Source organism: Anoplolepis gracilipes, chromosome 3 (assembly GCF_047496725.1).
Source record: "Anoplolepis gracilipes chromosome 3, ASM4749672v1, whole genome shotgun sequence".
Lineage (NCBI taxonomy): Eukaryota > Metazoa > Arthropoda > Insecta > Hymenoptera > Formicidae > Anoplolepis > Anoplolepis gracilipes.
The window spans coordinates 10,764,533-10,788,222 of NC_132972.1; the positions used below are offsets into that span (position 1 = coordinate 10,764,533).

A 23,690-nucleotide genomic window follows, 5' to 3' on the forward strand; every position below is an offset into this window, starting at 1 on the left:
AAATATTTGTTTAGCTCTACGACCAGCACCACAAATGGCCCAAATGAAAAAACTTAAAGTGATCTTGCCATTGCTCTCACCTCCTCGCGGGACAGCTGGTTGTCTTTGTCGGCATCGATCTCTTTGAAAACGTTAGCGGTTGGTGGCGAGTCGCTAATGTTCATGAGTTCAACCTCAAATGTAAGCGTAGCACCTGAAATCAATATCTTTTCATGTTAATAGCTTGCATGATGTAAGCAAATTATGAAAATGCAGTAAGAAACCTACTTTCTTATTGATGATAAATAATGATTATTGATATTTTTAAATAATAAAAAACTCATATTCGTCAGTTAAATCATTAAGTTCTTTAAATTTTTTCAGTTTTTTTGTACTTATATTTTGATCTGTGTTTTCATTATATAATATTTATCTAACAATAAAATATTTTATTAAGCGCTGTCATGTATATGTATGATATTATTAGCATGATTCAAAATAAAATCACAAGTTTAAAAAAATATTTGTTTCTTCAAAATTTACACATATATGAGAAAAATCCTCTTTTAAATTTTATTTATTCACACTTTGCTAAAATTAAAACACATTTTTTAATATCATGGATAATATACTCGGAAAATCCTTTTTGATACAAATGCGACAAGATCCCTATTTCGTCAGTCAAAAGATTTATCCATTTTTGAAACACTATTAATCTTGATCTGACAAGCACTCGTTAATCATTTTTAGAGCGCATCGATCTACTGTCGAGCGATAAAGCTTTTCACGCATTTTGTGATATACATGAAGAATACCAACAACACAATATAACGACAAATCGAACAAATCGACGTGTACAAGACACATGTGCAAAATATATATAAGATGAGTGAAAATATCTCCCTCTAATTGAGAGAAGAAAAGCTGCAGCTTTTTCTTCTAATTAAAAGAACAATAGAAATCAAAAGGAAAAGGAAATAATATTGTAAGTAAACTTATAAAAAGTGTACCAGAAACGAAATCCAATTGTAAAAGAATGGATAATATTGTGCAAATTTACACGTCATAAATTTAAACAAGAGTCACACGGATTAATTATATCAAAAGTTAATAAATTTAACACATTTCGAGATTCATGAATGACAGAATAATAAATCTCTATGTCAACTTTTGATGTAGCTTCTTTAATCTTCCTTAAATATCAGTCATTGCATTATATTCATTCTCTCTAAAGTTAATTTAACCACTCTAGTGCTTTAATTTTACTCTATGTCACAGTTTTAGTCTGTTTCTTCATTATCGACTTAATAAATCAATCTTTTTCCAGAAATAGTAAATACTTAATTCTATTTTGAAAATTTTAATTTTCCACAAAGATACATTTCAACGTATTTCTTATATGTATATTCACAAAATATACACTCTACTATCGATAATTCATTATTCGAGCATTAATTTGTTTCTCCAATAGTGACCTTTGTTTTTATCGATAGAAATAACTGTTGTAAATAACTGCTATATTTAGAATAAAAAAATTTCAAAGAATATTTTATTTTCATTTTAGTATTAATAGCAAAATATAAATAATTTCAAAGTTAATTTATTTTTTCACTTTTATATATATATATATATATATATATATATATATATATATATATACACATTTCTAAATGATATTTTTAATCAATTATAAGTCAAAAGTAATACGAGTAATTTCAATATCTCTTGGATACAATTCGTAGAAATAATAATAGTTACATTTTTAATTAAATAATAGGCAATTTCAAAATAAAGAGTCACATTTTAAATGAAAGAATTTTGATAATAAAATTTAAAAATAGAAAATTAATTGTTGAACGTGTGTAAAATTAACTTTTTAAATAATATCTTACAAATTGTACGCACGAAATGTTAAAGAATATTTTATATATTAAAATTTTCGCTTTATATACAAATTTTCACTTTATTAAAAAAAAAAAGAGATGATTCTAAAGATATAAAGTAATAGATTAAAAAGTAATTATTCTTTTTAAACAAATGTCTTTATATATTTTATTATCACTGATGTTAATAATTACACTTGACTGTTTGACATTGTCATAAAAATATCACAATAGTAGGAAAGAAAGTTATAAAAATTATTGTTAAGATTAAGTTTATACGATGCGACTGAAAATTAATCGCGTGTACACATTTGGTCGATCGCTAATAACGTCGCATACAGAAATTTGATCGCCAATAACGGCGTCTATAGATATCTGAAATAACAATGACCAGCAAATTCGTCTGGGGAAAGGGAGAGGAGGGCTAACGAAGTGTTCGGCACGAGAGAGAATGCATACGCGCGCCCGGCACGTCCAGCCATTAATTATGGATGGTCCCGTCGCGATTAAGCTGGCCCTAATGAAATATGGCGCTTAATTATTCACTATTTAAACGAGTGAAATTAATACGGCGAATAATAATGCACCGACTGGTGTAACGGCCGCTGTCGCTGTTGAAATTGAACGTGAGAAATAAAGAGGGATGATAGCATTTAAATGATGGAATTATTTTGGTCTCCGTATATTTTTTAAATCTTTTATCATATTATCTTCTACGAAAAAAAAAATATCTCAATGGTAATAATGGATACGGCAAACGCAAATGAAGTTAGCATTTGACATATGTTTAAAATGTAAAAGGATTATAGATTACAAAGTGAAATTTATGTGATTGTATATGTTTCCTATATAGGACGTTTATATGCAGATATTTTTTTCCACACTTTTACATTATATTTATATACAAGAAGTAAATTTATTTAGATGTTAATTATATATTTTAATTGTTATTATTATATATATATATATATATATTTAATGTTTATATAAAATGTTTATACATATATATGCATATTTTCTCTTGTGTTGCACTTGTGTTAAGATAAAAATGATCAGATAGTGATAATCAGTAAAAATACGAATTTACAATTCAGCTAGTCAAGTTTCGTATCGATTTTAAATAAATTTGCAGATTCTGTATTTAAAACATAATATAAATAAGCAGGGAAACTGATGCGTAACAGGCGATTTATGTACGCTGCGAAAGAAACGAATCGTTCATCACTGTTGATTCCGCCGGTTGTAGAGAGCCGTGTAACAGGGCTCAATTTAATGGTTGATGCTTTATTGGATTTCCGTGCAATTGCATTTTTGACTTCGATTCCGCTACTAACGACTACCCTTGTATCGACCTGCTCGATATTGTTCAGCATATTCTCCTTCTTCCTCTTTCCCCTATCGGTTCTCTGTTTTCCCCTAATCCCCACATCGCGCACGTAAAAACGATCCCTCGCGTAATTTGAAAAATGCCCATGTCAGCGTGACGCCTTTTAATCGCAATGTACACCGTTGCAGTCCAGTTGATTGGCGAATATACACCTATTGGCGCGTATCGACGATTGATAGAAGAGCTCGGTACAATTAGAGAGGCAAACGGCTGCGTCACAAATATAAAAAAGTGAAGAAATTACAGCACTCGCTATTAATTCGTGGATATTTATAGTAAATTGGAAATATTTTTAATTAAAAAGAAACAATTGTTATAATTCTTTATGTCTAAAATAATTTGTTTGTCTAGAAATAATTAGAGATTTATAAATAAGAAAAAATTGCTTAATCCATAAAAAAGATATAAATTGCTAGATTATATTTTTATTGTTTTAATTATCTGTACGTTTGTGTCATACTTTAAAAACAAAGAAATTTTGTAATAATATATAGTATTGTAGAAATAATATATATACATATATATATATATATATAAAGAAAATATATAAAAAAATTTTATTTCTTAATAAATTGTCAAATAACTTTAGTCTTATATACCTGTTTCAATATATATAAATAAATATTATGTCAACTTTTTCCTTCGTAAATTTTTTTAATTACAAAAATAATTAAAAACTCGCTAAGTTTATTCATATGACAGAAAAATAATTGAAAAAAAATTTAATAAAATTATAATTAAAATTCATATACACATTAAATTAAAATTTTACTATAAAATAATTTATGAAATAAATTTTATCGAGAATAAATAATATAGAATAAATAACAAAACTTTTATGTTCTCTTTGTATCCATATTCATTTCATTAAGCATAGGAACTAATTTAAAACTGTTCAACTTTCATATTGATAAAATTTATATAATACATGGATATTGATGTTTGTATTATTCAATGTAATTAAGCAATTAAAATATACTTTTTATATGTCTCAACACACAATACACGTTACATGCACGTCATTTATGTATTAATTCTATTATTGTTTATTATTATTACTATATTATTTTACTAACTATATATAGTTTTATTAATTAAAAATTATTTTATTCTTTATGTTATATAAACATTCAAATATTTATTATGACTCAGTTTTTATAAATATTATTTTTTAAATCTAATTTTTATATAATTAAATGTATGTAAAAAACTTGTTACATTATTTCTGAAATCTTTTTTTTCAAATCTTTAGTAAGTTTTCGTTTAAGAGCATGTAATAGATTTTACTTTATTTTTGATTGTTCATTAATAATCCAAATACTAGTTTGTATGATTCACAAATAGCATTTTAATTTTTTAAAAACGTCATTTTTAATGTATATATATATATATATATATTTTTTTTTTGTTTAAAAAATCTTGATGTTTCATATTTCACTGAGAGTTTGAAAGCATGGTGCGAACTGTGGCTACTACACACTCCTCGGCAACAATATGATTATATGTTATATGTATTACATTATATGTATATCTTGTAATATTGAGCATAGAACTTTATATACGTATGACCAAGAGTTTAGTGCAAATACACGTGTGTCTATACAAATATTAAATTAAAATAAGTAAATATTAAATTAAATAGCAGAAAGTATCACACATACCACCAGGAATAACATTTCCGGCACCTTTCTCGCCATATCCAAGTTCAGGTGGTATTGTCAACTTTCTCTTCTCACCTACGCACATGTCTAAGAGTCCTTGATCCCAACCTTTAATCACTTGTCCTACACCTAGCTGGAAGGTGAATGGTTGATCTCTGTCCAAGCTACGACAAAAAGAAAAAAAACAATTCATTTAGATTTACATTGAAAATCCACACACATATATACAAAAGTTACCATATTATTTTTTCCTGTACATAAATGTATTAATTATAATCTCTTATATTTCAAATTAAAAGAAAAATTAATTACAGAAATATTGCTCATGGAATATTATTTAGTAAATTAAATTGTGAGAAAATTTACATATACTCGATACACTAGAAAGTACATACTTTGTACGATTGTGTAACCATTATTATTTACATTTATTGTTAGGAAATGCAATGAAAACAATTACTTTTTAAGTATAATAGAATAATGTATTTAATCTTCACCTCGAATTACATCGGACCAACTATAGTAAAATCTCTAATTTCAAAGCGAAGAACCAAAATGTTCGTCGAGACGAATTTCATGATGACTTATTCACGTCAAGAGTTAAAGGCAACACGGCGCGAGAAGAGGCACGACTGTCACAGCGGACTAATTGGAAAACGTGCGGAACAATCGAGTCCCATTTCGCAGTACCGCGAACTTTCGCCAAGAATTTGCCATTGTGCCAGCGCCGAATGCAACTCGCATGACTGCACTCGATATTTCGTGCTAAGTCGAGAGACTTAAGTCGTTATTAGAGGTGTCAATTTGTCGAAGTCTATAATGAAGAGAGAAACAGAAAGAGAGGCAGAGAGAGAGAGAGAGAGAGAGAGAGAGAGAGAGAGAGAGAGAGAGAGAGAGAGAGAGAGAGAGAGAGAGTGCACATTTAAACGATCGTTCTTGTCGAAAATCAACAATTTCTACTATCAGTAGAATATTGCGAAACCAGCAAAGCAAAGTCGACGCTGCGCATCCTTCTCTGAGCCTCATTCAAGATACCTCGACGTAAATGTCTAAGGGCGACGCGACATCCGGCGCACACACGAGCTGGATGTAACGCCAGGCAATGTGCTGCTAAATGCAGTCAGGTGAAGAGTTTTGTGCATGAGTGCAAATGTAAACTCATACGCAAAGCAATACAGGTTTAGAGTAATAATATATTAAGTTTAAGGGAAGTGAAAATATATACGTAATATATATGTTCAGAAATGAAAAAGATGAGATAAAATGCAAAATTGGATGATCTAAATAATTTTATAAGCAATGTCGAAATAGAAAGAGGAAGAAGTCACGGAAAGTTTCCTATATATTTGTGTTTGCAAAATTGTATACACAGAAATATAGAAAATAAAGAAAAAAAAGTCCCTCATTAATTTATTCTTATTCATGTAAATATAATATGTATAAATTATAAATATCTTGTTTCTCAGGCAATATTCTTTCTCTTTTGTATAGAAAATATAAAAATTATAGTTAAGGAAGATTCTCTAAACCTATAAACATTCTCTTTTAGTATAATCTCCATCCACTTGTACTTGAGGCAAAATAAGCTTGCACAATAAGCTCGCACAATGTGTGAAAATTATACTGAAAAAGAAAGGTATAACAGACAATATTTTCCTTTTATTCCTTTTTTTTATATGCAATATTCTCATTTCGGGATGAACATAAAGAATGGAAGAGAAGCATTATATTTTCTGAATAAATCGTACATTATGTAATGTAGCTTTTTTTTATTTCGTTTTTTTCTGTCGTTAAAAATTTCAGAGTAAAATGCGAAAAAAATAATTGTATCTAAAATCTTTCTCTCTCTCTCTTTCTCTTTCACTAAAATGTAATCAGGAGCACTAGTAATTTTCATCATTTCATCGATCATTACTAACAATATACTTAAAAACAATCTTTTTTATTCGGCTTTATTCTTGAACTCTCTTTCGTATAGATCAATTTAACTTTATCAAGATATATGTTAACTACGAGTGGGGAAAACGATATTGAGTATCTCGAACGCAATATCATCGGATCGATCATTTTTCCTACCATTCTGGAGCGCAGATGATATAGTCAATTTTCAGCGTTATTGGTTTTCGACTATCTTGCTGCGAAGGCAAGTCTTCACCATGAAAGTAGATTACTTTTTCAGTGTGATTCGGCATATTAATATATATATATATATATATATACATACATACATATAACATACTTTTTTATAATTTTTAACTCCTGCAACTTCTTTTATAACGCAAATGTGTACATTAATTGTAATTTATTAATAATATTATTTCTCTATATTTCTCAATTTACAATACGTAAATAATCTATCTAAAGTGATCAACTATAATGATTAATATTTATGAGAAAACCGATTTACCCTGCTTTTCATTTCAATCAAATCTGATCAATATATTTTATTATATATACATACACATGAATACGATTATATATTATTATTAAATATTATTATTATTATCATTATTATTATTAATTATTATTATTATAATTAAATATTATTATTCCACAACGTTTCGCATTGACTCTATCAAAAAAAATATCTTTTGTTATCAGGACAATTTAGTAGTTTTTTTTAGCGAGCATAAACGTAAACGATGTACCAGCCTGATATTATCGGTTTACGGATGGTATACCTTTTTCAAGAGAAAACATCAATATTTTGAGATGAAAGTAGCTCATATGATTTTTTAAAAAAGAGAATGTTAAATATTTTATTATTTTATTGCTAATAATTTGTTTTAGTAAATATTTTTTAGAAATTACAATAATAGCCAATAGTTCGAGATCAATCTTGGGAATAAAACATAATATATTTAAAACATTTAGAATTTTTGAATAAAGTACGATATAGACACTGCGTATATTTATGTATTTTATCTCTGAAAAAAATTAAAGATTAAGATTAATATAGAAATATTTTCTAACTGACATCCATAACATTCCTGAGCTCTCCTATATATATCTCATTTATTACAAAATCATGTTCTATAACAAAGAATATATACATAGTATTATAAATATGTATATAGTATTTATATAGTATTTATAATATATGTATATAGTATTTATAATATATATCTTTTATATATCTTTATTAATTATATTAAAAAATAATATTGATTGTTTTAAACCATTTTATATTCTATTCTGCTAAATAATTTTAATGGCGTATTAGAGTCGATTACGGCTAATTGCATCTTTGTACAGCACATGCTTTTCCTTCATAAGGTGCGGTAAGTACTTTCCAGATACTCGAGAATTTCTCCGTGTTCACGCGCAGGGTCCATTTCCCCTTAAACTTTCTCCTAACTTCTGAAAACGTTTCCAAGCATAACGGTACAGGCTATAGATATCTCATGCTAATCTCGTCAATAAACAACAGCTATCTAATTATATTATAATTATAATTAGATAGCTCATACGGTGTTAATATATATTATTATATTAATATTAACGCCAAAATATATAAATTTATATTATACCGTACTATTGAGTAAAAAGCACAAACATCGAAGAGAAAACATAATCATCTGCTTCGTTTCAATGTCTTTTAGCCGACAGATTGTTAATATAACGATGTATCGATGATAAAGCGTTTAAATTGCATACAACTGAAAATCGAGCATTACTCTCAGTCAGGCAGAAATATTGCTTATTTAACTGTTTCGAGGTAGTTTTCATTTTCCAAGCGATTAAATTGAATGTTCTGTATATTGGCTATATATGAATAAGCGAAGCCATTTAAAAATACATTTGACAAAAATATAAATGTTATTCTTCAGCAAATAGAGTTTAAATAACTGTCAAACTCTTTATGAAATTTATCTCAACGAAAAATAAATTATTTTATATTATTTCGTTATATATATCATTAAAACTTCTAATTCAAATATAGTTTTATTCGATAAAAATATATCCTCGTAAGTCATTTATCTGTAAAATATTTACAATGAATATATTAGGAATAGAATAAATCTAATGAAGCCAAATTAATCAAAGTTGTCAGAAACAAATTCAAAGCTGTCTGATTTTCTCTCTACAATTTCTCAAAATAATAATATTGAATAAAGCTGTTGCGGAGAATTTTATAAATAAAATACATATTGCGTGTGGAGATAGTCTTCAAGACTGATATCACAATCTCGACGTTCATTTACTTAGTTCTTTGGTGTAATAAACATCACGCGGTGTCGTTTATTATTTCATTAATTACTTCATTAATAGGAGCTTTATGATGCCACTTATGTCTCTGAGTTAATTTATTTCTCATACATACATTGTTGTATTAACGAAGATTCTGTAACTAGAGATCTAGTATTGCATATCATATTTCCGCATAAATACGAGGTAGCTCATATTCTCGACGATGTAACGATGATGGAATAGCAATATGACGGTTTTTGCATTTCACAAGTTAATTCGCAAAATGGGTGCATCGGCGAAATGCATTTCGACAGGTTCGATAGAGGAAAACCCGTTGGATCGAAAAGCTTCGAAATATATATTAAATGCGTTTTAAAATATTGACGTATTTAGGTTTTTTGCGTAGACAAACTAAAATAGTAGATAAAAATATTGTAAAAGCTGTAGAATATATTATGCGAATGTATTTTAATAGCTTTTTAATGATCTTTGTCATTAATTTCAATAACATCCAATATACATATATATAATTTTTATAAAATTATATATATATATTAATATATATTATGTGCAATGTAAATAAATTTTTTTCAAAGGTAAATTACTTTGATTACCATTTGTGTATGTTCATTAAATATTGTATAATTATATGACAACAGTATCTTTACAGAGAAGAAAAGTTATATTTTATTTAATACAATGTGTTGAAAAATATAGGACTTAAGAAAATGTGCAAAATATCTTATACATCCATTTTAATAAAACTAATAATATAACTATGAAAAGCAACAATGAAAAAAAACTTTGCAATTCAACTAAAATCTGGATATGTTAACAAGCAAATTTATTTTTCTAATATGTATATTTGTTTATTTTTGTATTTAAAATTGTTTATAGAGATATTTAAATATTTTAGACAATGTATATTATATTATACAATTCTTCAACTGTTCCAAATATTCGATTCAGAAGATTTGTCGAAAAGTACACAGTTGAAATAAGCTCAATTCCAAATTGAATCCAATTCATTTCTGGAATAGATCTTTCTATGTGTGTGTGTGTGTGTGTGTGTGTGTGTGTAAATTGATATTTCATCTTCAGATTTTCAAGTATGTCTCCCGTCAAGTAGTTAAATAGCCGCTGTGGGCGACACATTGGTGTGTCAAGAGAATTACGAATTACATGGGTTCAAATTACATCAGAGGCAAGGACCTTGGGGATAAGAGGAAACCGAAAAAAGGCCGAGCACGTCCGAGTTTCGGACGTACAGCGCGAATAGACGTCGTCGTGAAATGTCACAAGCGAGGAATAACGAGGAAGAGAAACAACGGAATCAGAAAGGATGAGACAAGATGCTAGAACGGAGAAGAAGGCGAAACAATTGTTCTGAGACTTTTGGCCAATAAAAAATTTCGAAGGACCGAGTCTCGTCATCTTTTTCCCAACAGCTTGGTGCGCGTGCTTTGTGCATGAGTTTTTCGTGTACATGTATATGTATATCGTGATGAGATATTTAAATATTCAAACAACTTTTTTCCGAGAGCCGCGCCTGTCTATGTACGTTAATACGTATAACGAGAAATAAATAAGATATATATCAAAAAGTAAGTGCCAGCATGATTTAATCTAATCCAGAAAAATGAAATTTTTAGCTAAAAAAATTTTAATTAAGATATAATTATTACTGAAATATTTTTTAACTGCATTTATGTGATATTAAGCTATCATAAATTTTTTTTAACTCTAAAAATTTATATTTTTAATACATATATTATGATGAATATCTAAAATATTTTTAACAGCTTAGTACAAAGTTTTTAAAGCTAAATATAATTAAAATCTTTTTCAAAGTTATAGAAGATATTTTTAAACGTATATTTATTTTATTAATTTTTAAATTGAAAACTAATGATAAGTATAACAGATTAAGTAGAGGATTTAATTAAATTACTTATTACAAATTAGTTGTTATTCTATTGTATTTTGATTTAGCTAAGAGATACTTTTTATAACTGTCATAAATAGCAATTGCGTACACAAAACATGATATACGTTTATTAATATTCTATTAAATGTTTATTAAGTGTTTATTAATATTTTGCTGTGAAGGAACTGACTAATTACAAAAGAACTAAAGAACTTTAAAAGAAAAAAATTAGAGATAAAAAAGCAGGAAGAAGCAATGACAGGGATGGAAACAGAATTTATCTTAAAGATATGACGAAAAAAAGAGGCAAAGACAAGGGTGTGAAAAACTAGTTAGCTCTCCTTCGTGATGGTATCTGCATATACTCATGCTGGAGCGAGGCATTCTCTGAAAACATAAATCGTGCTATACATACACGGAGATTCCAACCAAGGATGAAAGAAAAACGATAAAGAGATAAACACAAGGCGAGAGAGAGAGAGAGAGAGAGAGAGAGAGAGAGAGAGAGAGAGAGCCAGAAATAATGTATAGACAAGAGGGACAAGACTACCCGGAAGAGAAGGGAGGGAAAAAGGACCGGCGGAAAGAATCGCTATCAAAGAATATCGCCCTTTACACTGCCACTGCCATGGCTCTCGTTAACATATCAAAGGGCCGCAGCGATATTTAAATTTATTCCTCCCTTAGTAGCACCTTTGCGCGGTTTTACGTATCGAGACCGTGCGTTGTGCGAGCTCCGCACCGTAGATTCGCGGGAAACGGAAGAAGAGAGAGAAAGAGAGAGAGAGAGATAGTCCTCTCTTTGAGCTTTTCATAAAGGTCGCTCGTAGTCGGATGAAAAAGCTCGTTTCTCTCGTGAAATCTATTCTTATCCCTGTTTCCGTGATCCCGAAATGCTTTCCATCGATATGGCTCCCCATTGTCCACCAATATAGTACACGTAAAGAGGGTTTATTTTTTTAAGACGGTAGCAAGACTCCCGATTGTTTCTTAAGATGTTATTTCTTTCACAGGGATGATTACACCTACTTATTGTGTTGTGGTATTTTTTAATAATGTATGAAATAAACCTTAATGATTAAATATAATAATATTGATGTACAATAAATATGTATTTATATACAATCATATATTAAATATTGTAAATATCTTAATGTCTTTTTAGAACTGTTCTCTTCTTGGCAAAAGTTTATTTAAATGTTATATTTTTTATAATAATCTTTTAATTTTCAACATTAAATATTTTAGTAATTAAGATTAGATAATTGAGAAAGTAAGAAAAAAGTAAGGCTAAAAAAAAAATTTATTATTTATTTTTGATCTTTTATTTAACAAGATAATAAAAATATAGTAAAAAGTATTTTTAAATTATTTTCATGGACGTCTAAATAAGATGCCCTTAAAAAGAGGCACATCACAGAATGTTATAAAGTATCGCAAATAACTCATGCATGAGATATTACGTGTAATATCTCATTTACAAGCCCTTGTGTTTTAGTTACATCACTTTTAACGGCCACTCATGCGACTTGCCTCAAGTGTCGCGTGAAGAAAGGAGCAACAACGTAAGAATTTATTACGCCATTAAGTGTCGACACTGGCTGGCTCTCGGCCTGATATTCGGAAGTGCTTCTGCGAAACATCGTTGTAAATTTTCGTTCGCATCATAACAGAATTTATAATATATCTTCTTATGCGTATTAAAATCAAGTTAATATATACATATTTATTCAAAGAGGAAACCTCGTCAAACAGCTGTGTTTTATACATATATTAAAATTGTTCAAATGTTTATTCATATATCGCATATAAATGATGTACTTTAATAAATTAGAAAATGTGTTTAAATTCTTTTACATGAAACAATTTTTTCGCATCTTCTTCTGTTGATTACTCGCTTCATGCTGATAATGTTAAGAAACATAAAAAAATTCCATCTTTTAATTCAATTCAGAGATATACACATGTTTTTCACATTCTAATCATATTAAATATTGCAAAGTTTTCATTCCATGTCCGACTGCATTTGATGATGTCTCTTATAATTTCATCAACAGATAGTTTCGACGAATCTTTTGAAACGAAGAGTAATATCTTGTTTGTGACATTTATTACAACAATTGTCATTGAATTTGAAGACCGGTTGAGAACCGGAAAGCCGCCGATTCATCATCTTTCTCATAGCTCCTGATTGCTCGCGTAATACGAGGGAATTTCGCATAAACAGCCTGATAAAAAGCGTCGCAGCGTTAAATGCAGATTAGTCCCCTACCTCCTGCTCGTGGGCGTGTAATGCGCGAAAAAGTGAAAACGTTGCCCCAGGACAACGATCGCGGGATCCCCATCAAGGGCTTGTGGGATAAGTAAGAAGGGCTATTTTTCAGTGGCGCCGCTTTATCCGGAACACGGCGACACCGTGTAATACCGTGTGGCGCGACGGCTTATATGCATTCATAAGATATTCATAAGACCTCTCCCCGCGCTTCAATTCTCGCGGGCGACAAAAGGGCGGCTCGACGGCCATCCTTGGCCCTCGCATAAAGAATCGGTAGTTGTACGATGCCGCCGCCTCCGCCGTTTTCTCTATACGTCGTTGCGTCCTGGTCGCGCTTCCTTAAAACCGCAGTCCAAGTTTCGCGAACTGCGCGTCTCCGGAAATTACTATGAACTTTCGTACAGATTGAAAAAGTTTTTCGAAAAGTGTTTCGATTGTTAAAACGCGACGCTCGCGTCTTCCACACGGCATGTTGGGAAAACCGTCTCGTTGGAACTTTTCTCCCTATTTTCACCATTTGCGGGAACACAGAAGTTACATCAAATCGAATACTATTTTCTCTATAAGTTACCGATAAAGTATTTACAATCGGGCCTCTTATCCTACGACCCTCTTATGCTACGAAACCTCTTATCCTACGACAAAAAATCCTCTCATGCTACGACCGCGAAGGGGGAATTATACCCCCACTCTCAAATTTTTGTCGTAGGATCAGAGGTTTAAGGGGAAGATTCCGGACCGAAAATGTCGTAGGATAAGAGGTCCGACTGTACTATTAAGATTATTTTGTAAGTATTGAAAAAAAAATTTCTTTTTATGAAAATATTTTTTTTTGCACAAAAACAATGGATGATCCTTATCTCCAACTTCTCGCCGCGACTTCCTGGCTGGTTTATTTTCCTCGTTTTCATTAAGTGTCTTTGGAGCCATCACACGACAACGGCATCCCTCGAGACGGCGTAAAATTGTCTTAGTTGGGGCGTCTTGTTGCAAAGTTTCTTTCTCGACATTATTATCACACCCCGCACAGTATTTCATATAATATAAAAGTATAATGCGTTAAAATTTGTGGTATTATTCGTAGTTAATCTTCTTATTATGCTATTATGCTTTCAGCTTTCCTCCGCTTTATGCTTCTTAATAGCTTATAAAGCGAGAAAAAAATTCTACAAAAACTTAAGCTTTTATAGCCTACAGTAACTATAAAGTAATAAAGTTAGATAATTTTTTTCCTTTTACAGAGAAATTTTTAAAAAAGTTATACTTGTTATATCATTATAATTTAATTTAAAGCCAATTGACTGTTTTGCAATGTTCATATTAAACCTGCGAGACTTATAATATTTTAATTGTTTGATTATTCAATAAGTGTTTAATTTTTCTGTTATTTGTTATTTTAGCGAGAATACTTATGTAAATTATTTTATTAAAATATAATAAACATAAAATATTTTATATTTGATTTCTCACAAATTTTTCAAAATTATATCAATGCTGAAAAAAGAATGAGATAAAAATACATCAATTTCTACTCTTTATTTTTAAAGTAAAGAATAAAAATTGTTATTCTCTCGTTAAAAGATTAACTTTCTGTTAAAGTCTAAGACATTCAAACGAACATTGCCATCCTTTTTCTTATGTATTATATGTTCATAAACTGTTCCAAACAAAAAGAATGTATACATTTTAGCTTCAATGGCTATAAATTCTAATCTTTAGGGTGAGCTCTAGATGGTTTCTTGACAAGCCAAACAGAAAGCATGTCTTTTTAACGTTTCACCCGCTACGTCTACAAGACAGCAGCACAGGCACGACGTCGTGCTTCGCTGTAAATTCTGTGTGTTCGCTCGATGGGGTGGCTTAATGCAAATTTAGGTAGGTTCCTAGTGCGCGCATGCGGCTTTCAGGTCCCGTAGACTCAGGCTAATTAATTTATAGACTGCGCCCTTATCTGTTGCTGGCGCCTACTATGCAGCTACTACTGTCGGGTAGTGGTCGGCAGCGAGTTGCGCCCTAAGTGCGCCAACCTAAGGGAACCCAGTTACCGTAGATCCGTGGCGATAACGTGTTCTTCCTCCTTCGTCTACCCGAAATCTCCTACCAGACTTCGACTGAAAGTTATACGAGAAGGGAGTCGCTTCGCGCGTCTGGGAATCACAAATGACTTTCATGCGGTCCAGTTTGAGCAGCCATCTAGTTCTCTCACTTGAGATTCAAAATAGTCTTATTGAGATGATTAGTTTGTTAATGTTCGATGCTGTAAACTTTATGCTCGAAGATGGAGAAATACTTCTTCATAAATAAATTATATATTAAATAGATTATATATGTGTATTTTAAATAACATATAGTTATTTTTTTTTTCCTGCAAAATATATAAACGCTTTCGCGTATTCTAATTGTAAGAAATAAACGCTTATATTATTTTTATTTAATGTGCTTTGATGAGAGTATATTTAGAGTAATCAGAAGAAAATTTTAAACGCTAAAAAGAAGTGATATATGATTTCTTCTATTTATCCGTTACATATTTGTTTAATCATCGATTTAATTTAGAAAGTGGCAACTGCATCAAAACATCAATGAAATGTAAACAATGTAAAAAAGTCGTGCAAATCAAATTTTTCATTTAAAATAAAACAATCATGATAAAGGAAACAATAAATATTCGTTTATCGATAAACGATTTTTTATTGATATACGAAGTAGTTATCATGGGTCATCGAAATAAATGGCATCCTCTCTATGATGTATTAAAAAAAAAAAAAAAAAGCTTTCGTGCATTTCATGCCGCGACTCTCGATCGCTAATCAAAAAATAAAAATAAAAATAAAAAATAAAAAAAGTAAAAATCATTTGGCGATTCGAGATGCATCGGTGCGTCATCGTGCACCAATGCTGACGCTGTCGTCGACGATGTCGGTGCCGCGGAGCGTAGGTGCTGGAGCTCGTTAGATCACTCGAGCACCCTGTGAACGCTGTTAATTGCATCGCGCCAGCGCACGCACCGATTTAGTTTATCGCTTGGCTTGCCAGCGCAGGCAGAATCGACTATGAGACCGGTGAGAAGCGACGAGACGACAGTACACGTATCACCTTTGTACGAGTGTGTGACGCTATGTATACAAAATAGAAATCAATCAAATTTTCCCGGAAAATCCTTGTGTAAAATAGAATTGTAGATAAACTGAGTATTCAGGCTAGTGGCCACGAAAGCTTTTATACGAATGCATTATGGTTGGCGGCGAAAAGGTCGGCAGATGGCCACTGATGGAAATTGGCTTTTTAATTGGCAATGTGTGCCTGGATGTTTTTCATGGAATTTAGTCTATCTCGCTGATCTGTTGTAGAAGGGGAAAAATCGATGGATAAAAATCAAATATGAGAAATGAGAAATTTTTCAACCATTCCAAAGTAAGCGTCTCACGTGCAAAATATTCCTCGATCAGTAATAAAGTTAAATCGCTTAAGCTATATGCAAAGTACAAATTAAATTATTGCTCGTTACTTTTATTATAGGAATACTTATTAATCTACAAGCACGAGTTAATTGAAATATAAAACAATCACTACAATTTTTATAATATTTATAATGCTTACACGAGTTGCAGTGATCGCATAAATAAATCGTTGAAATAAATTATTTATTATTATGTCACACACATTCTTGATATATATATACACAAGTATAATAAACTAAGATTTGCACAAGTCGATTGAAGTGTCCGTTGGTGATCGTGGCCTCGAAAACAGAGTGCAGATAGGTTGCGGTAGAGATAACAGCAGATAGCATTGCATATTTCATACTGCACTATACGTAACGCGATGTAGACCCCGCATGGGAAATCCTAACGCGACCGTATGTCCGAGTTCCGCATCGTGTAAACTAGGGCTCATCCATGGAAAACGGTGTCACGGAACCGAGACAAATTCATCTCGCAGCATGTTGATCCATTTTCCCTCCCCGTGTTGATCCATTTTCTTCCGCGTCAGGATGACGGGGTATAATCCTGTTACATTAATCGTTTAATCTATTTCTATCTAACTGCCGCAACTTATTAAAACCGTCAGATTTAAACGACGTCTTGTTATGATGTCCTAAACCAAATTCAATTTTAAAATAAACTTGTCACAATCATATCACGTTGCTCGGTCGAAATAAGAACTATGAAAATACTTATGACTAACTTTTGTATAATGAAGTATATATTACAATCTTAATTTGCATTAATAAACTGTAATATTAATTTTGTCACTCTTTATTCACATAATATATTTAATTAGAAAATTAAATAATTATTAAAGATCCTATGTGAAATGGAATTTTGTCAAATTTCATTTAGACGAGTTAGCTAAAAAGTATTACTTTTTAAAAGTTATCCTAAAATAAGCTTAATGAAGTTTAATTTAATATTGAAGATTAATAGGTTTCAATCTTGGTCACGGAACTACAAAATTCATTGTTGTTAAATCGACTGGAATGCCTGTGTAATTCTTCACGTATTTTTCCTTCAAGTTTACTTTTTAATTTTTTCATCAGTCTAATTACTGACTTTAGAACAAAATTTTCGCAGAAATAAAAAAGTAAGGCAATTGAAAAAGAAACTCTACTTACTTTACCGAGCATAGCAGCAAGATGTGAAAAATGATCCTTGAATATAACTTTTCTTATTGCTCGCATTATTGAAAGTTCGACAGGCACTATAAACGTTTTAAAACATTTCAAATTTATATCACATGTATACTGACGTTTAATTCGATTAAATATGATTTCAGTGGATATTTAATATTATAAAGTTCAAGAATTCACGTAAGAGTGAAGTCCGAGTTCCAACGAGATCTTTCTGAAAACAGGAAGGCGCAATCCCATTTTATGGTATCGGGAACATCATCCAAGAAGACATATCTAACATCAGATCAGCGTTAGGTAAGGAAAGGTAATGGATTTCTGAAAACTTTATCTCTTTAGGGATAAGGAAAGAGGCGGACTTTGTATCCGCTAGGGAATATGAAGTTTCGAATCACGGAATTAGCGGGTCTCTAATAGGTCTCACTGAAAGGCTCGCATAAGACTACCGAAAGTTTTCTGTTCTAATGGACAAAAGAAGTTTCCTCCTTACTTGGCTGAACCGAGACTTAAGAAGAACTCAGGAAAAGAGTTGGTGAAACCGACCGAAAGTTTTTACGCATATTGCGAGTCACAAATTAAGACAGGATAGAAATTTGCAAATATTATGATAGTGCGATAAAACACGGTTGTAAAATACGTCATTTCTATTATTTATTAAGACTTAAAATTCTTCTTAAGTATTTTCGTGTTTTTATTTTATCAAAAAAAAAAAGATTATAATTAAAAACATTGATTGAACTATTCTACGTTCCTTATACCGCTTGATACATAATAAATAATTAGAACATAAAATTCTCGGAAAAAAGAAATTTTAAAATTATACATGTGATAAAATACTATTATTCTAAATATTGCATTAAATGCTACAATGTTTTTAACGAATACTGCTGTCACAAAAATTTCGCCAGCGATGCAGGAAATTCAGAATATTTGCCATTTATAACTAAATACAGGTTGAGTGTGATGTACAGAGAGTATATCACTCTTATTCGTAAAATATGATAGGATAAAGCAGGAAAAATAAACGAAAAATTGTCGATGAAAAATGCACGCATAGCTGTCTATTAAAAAAAGAAGGGAAAAAAAGACAGGTTACATGGGTCACTGTGAAACGAGAAAAATCTCCGCATGGATGACAATGGCAGCGATTGTTCGGTCGGTGAAAAATCGACTAGATTGTTATTTCACAATGTCGCGGAAGGTATTTTACTAGATAGTAAACGGGTCAAGTCTATTCTATATCCAACGACTGCCAGTGACAGGCTAATTACTGAAAGCATGAGTATTTTTATTGATACAGCCACAGGCACTGTATCTGACACATCTGGGTATAAAGGCGGAAAATTAATTTGTATACAATAGCGCGCGCATTGCGCGTTTGTGTAAGTACGTTTGCATATATCCCGTAACTCCTACGTATTTAACCCTGTATTGTTATTCTTTCGCTTTCGGTTACGTCCGATTAAATTTAGTTTATTCTTCAGAATTCTTTAAATAATTGATCTAAAATAAAGCTGTAAAATAGTATTTTGATTAACAGATATGTATTTAAAAACGTTATATGTTGTTCAAATGCGATTGACACTTTTAAATTCGAAATTATTTTAAACTATTTTTTAATTATTTGCAAAAACTGATATAAACAATACATAGGAGCATACATAATATATGATTAGATATATTAAGTTTGATATTTAATATATAGTCTGAGAAAAATAATTTGCTATTCCATTTTTTTCTTGGAAACATAGATTACGATTTAGAAACATGTTATACTTCTACTATGTTGTACAAATTATAAACCTTATATATTCAACCAAGAGAAATACTTTTATAAAATAATAATTTTTTTTATAGAATAACATTTTATAAAAACTGAGTATTGATAAAAGAAAATAAATTTACAAAGCATTTACGCGACATAAATATATGTATATTTATAAATTATATATAATAAAGAATTCATTACATAAAGAAATATTGATTATAATATTTATCAATATTTATTAATATTATATATTTTTTAGCGCTAGATCCAATGTTTAATAAGAGTTTAACAGTCTTAAGAAAAACGAAATATCACGTTTCACCAAACTGATTGTTGAATTTTGTACAAATTTCCATAGTACCAGCTGCATTTTTTTAAACTTTTACGATCGTCAACGAATATCGGACTAGTCCCGGCGATTTTTCGCCACCCAATGACATAGAGGTGCAATTTTACGGAGTTAACGGAGCGCGCAATTTCAACGTTCGCTGCCCATCATGATTTTCTCTTTGCCGCCACCATCTCGTCATTAAATTTATATTTGCTCGGATTGACCGGGGCGAGGCACGAACAGACGGTAAACGACCGTCGTTTTCGCGAATAAAACGACAGAGGGAGACGGAATCAGTTTGTCTCGTGTGGTGGACATTACCGCTTCGCTCGTTCGAAAGCCGCAATGTGGCCGCATAAAACCACAGAGAATCATATCGAACAACCCCACTTGCCTTCGCTATCTCTTGCGAAAATATTTTTTTTTTTCACCTGACGCATGTCACCTACGTGTTAAAGATTAAAGTTAAATTAATCATTATTATCAATCTGCATTATTTTCAGTCAAGTAAGGCTAATGTAAAATACATTAAATTGCAAAGATTAAATATAAAGTAATAAATAATTATTAAAAAAAAATATATATATATATATGTAATTTTGTACACATATATATATATATATATATATATATATATATATATATAAAATATATTAGTAAACTAAAAACATAGAAACTATTTTTTTATTTCGGCAATGTCTTATATTGATTTTGTTTTTTCTATTGCATGAATTATTTTCTGCTTTAAATCAGGTAAAATTTATCATAAAAGTCTAGATTTTATTAAATAGCGAATAATGTAAATATTTTTCAAATAACATAAATTAACTTGAAGTATCCTTTCAGGTTTCAAGAAACACATAAAATATCTTCTGTGCATAAAAATATGTATATATATAATTAAAATAATGCAATTTGCTTGGAACTCGCCATGAATATGATAGAAAAAACAAAGAATTTTTAGTCTGTTGCTAATTTTACCGAATAAAACTGCAGAGATTCGCATTATGTGGCCTTTTTTGCATATTATTATCTTCCAGCGAAAATCTAGTTTTTATATAGCGCATTTGCGAGTTGCAGAAGTTAATGAATTCGAAACTCCTGAACTTTTTTTTTATAACAAATATTACAGACTGATAAAATATTAATAGAAAAAGAATCATAAAAAAAATTTTATTTGTTTATAGCAAAATATAAATTACAAAGATTAAATAAATTTATTGATTTGTATACAAATAAATAAAATAAATAAATAAAAAATAAATAAAAACAAAAAATAAATAAAATAAATAAATAAAAAATAAATAAAAACAAAAAATAAAAATAAATAAAAAGATATTGTCAAAACAATGAAATAGAGTTTTAATTTCATTGTTACATTTATATATGTTTGATAATTTAATATATAATAGTTAATAATAAATTTCTCATCAATACTTTGTAAATCGTTTGTAAAAAAAAAGTCTTACGGATTAATAAAATTTATATCGCAGAATATTGGACCCTATCCTTTAGTAAAATAAATTATCGTAGACTATATATATCGTTAGCTTTTATATTTTTCCACGGTTATGAAAGCTACCATCAAACCCTATCGGATTTCCTTTCGGACGGTGCATTGTACAGCCGCATTCATTACAAAGTACACCGTTGCGAGACGCCGTTGTGAAAAAAGTGGATAAAAAAAGCCTCGGTTGGCCAGTACCTGTTTTTAACGCTAGCACGTAAAGTTTCCATTAGGTGCATTATTATTACCTGTTCGACAAAAGTCCACGTTTCCCGTTTCTCATTTTTCCAGCTCGTAGTATCCACAGCTCGCGTTGGCAGACGCTGCTATTTATAATCCGGAAAACGACGCCGTTACGCTCCCGTGCGCCCAATGAAAAGTGAAATTTATGCGTGCATATACGTCGAATACTCCATGACTCGTAATAACGTAGCATATGTGAAAAAAAGTTTCGTTTTACCTTTATCCTGTCAACTTTTATTTACATAAGTTTACAATTATAAAAGACAATTGGATTAAATCGCTTATTGTTGATAAGATATAATGTATCTTAAACTATCAATTTTAATCTTGATAAATCACATTAATAATAACTTTATGGCTCATTCAAAGAATTTAGTATTGATATTTGGAGATATATTTTAACTATAATTTTGTCTAACTATGCATAAATGTAACTTTACGTTACAAATTATCTCTTTCGTTCAGAGAAAAAAAAATACAATTTATACTTAAAAAAATATTTGTTGAAAAATATGTATAAATTGAAATGTGAAATATGGAACATAAAGTATACAATAAACAAAATATAGAAAATAGACACACCAAAGACACAATTATAGATTCCAACTTTGTTATACAACGAAATTTATAAAAACTTATTAATTGGTTTTAGTCGTTTTGTGTGTGACGCGTGTCAAAAATATTATTTTTGTAATATGGCTGATGTTTCTCCATGATTTTTCGCACACGTACGTCTGGAACAATAGTGGGACATAATTTAAGCTGGAAAAATGATATTCCACAGACACCGTAAGTCAACGTAAACCACGGAAAACGCCGGGCGTAATTTCATGCGGTAAATCTGCAACGCTCGTAAATCGCTTTATGGAAACTCCCTCCATCTGCGCATGAGATCTCCACATCCTTAAAGACGTTCTGATATAAATGCTCATGCAATGCAGTCGATTCCCGCTATGCTATGCGGTTATAATGGTTTCATCACGATAGTCCTAAAATACGAGTAGAATACGAGTGGATTTTATATAAAAATTTTATATCAAATATTTAAAAATAGTAAGTTTATAAATCTATAGTTTTTTCTAAATAAACAAAAGTTATATGTAAAATAGATTTGTAAAATGCATTCATATCAAAATGATTTTTTTTATTATACAGAGACGTACACACGTGTTATTGATTTTCATATAATCAGCAACAAATTAATATTATTAAAATAATAACAAATTAAAATAAAAAGACAAAACAAATAAGCGGCAATAAAATATATAATTCCATCTTGTACTTTTATCTATTTATTTTATAATAATTTTTTTAAAACGTTAGAAATCAAAGAAAAAAATCGTTAATAAATCTGTGAGAGTCGAGTTAATGAAATAATCGTTCTATAGAGAATCACGACCGATTGAAAAGTACATATGCGCGGTATAACTCGAGAAAAAAAATTATCCTACGGAAAGAAGAAGGCACGGTTCTTGCCTCGGTCGCGAAACGGTGCAGCTGACGCATATGAAATTTCCATATTTGAGCTCCACGAAAAGTGGCATTGCTTCGTTCTCAAAGGAGTGAAACGAGCGATAGCGAAACATTTGCAATTCCCGAGGATATTCACGAGGAATATCCTACGGAACAGGCGACGGGCGTGACGCAACCCTATGAAATCCCAGTGTCTCGCTCGCGGATGTATAAGACTGTCGCGCAGCTGTATCTACTGCAGTTTCCGCGATCGCAATAATCACATGGAAATCTGACTTCCATCGATATTCTTTCCCTCTCGTTTTCTTTTCTCGTACATGCATTGAACGATTAATTGTGTATATTATGTTTAGTACATCTCTCGACTTTATACAGCTGCAGTTCTGTAATAAACTTGAGTGACTTTCTTATCGAATTAATAGATTAAGCAAATAA

The 23,690-nt window shown here is 30.4% G+C and overlaps 1 protein-coding gene across 2 annotated transcripts in view; it reads right to left on the reverse strand.

Moving 5' to 3' along the window:
• The window catches only part of Fkbp14 (peptidyl-prolyl cis-trans isomerase Fkb14), a 62,935-nt gene that overhangs the window by 2,402 nt on the left and 36,843 nt on the right, over positions 1-23,690 (reverse strand). Inside the window, exons 2-3 of one of the 2 annotated variants that reach the window (XM_072887580.1) lie at positions 4,911-5,074; positions 69-193 (exon numbers count right to left, since the gene is read on the reverse strand). In XM_072887580.1, coding sequence (XP_072743681.1) covers positions 69-193; positions 4,911-5,074 — 289 coding nt within the window. The remainder of the gene's footprint in view (positions 1-68; positions 194-4,910; positions 5,075-23,690) is intronic. The other variant, XM_072887581.1, reaches the window with a different exon arrangement.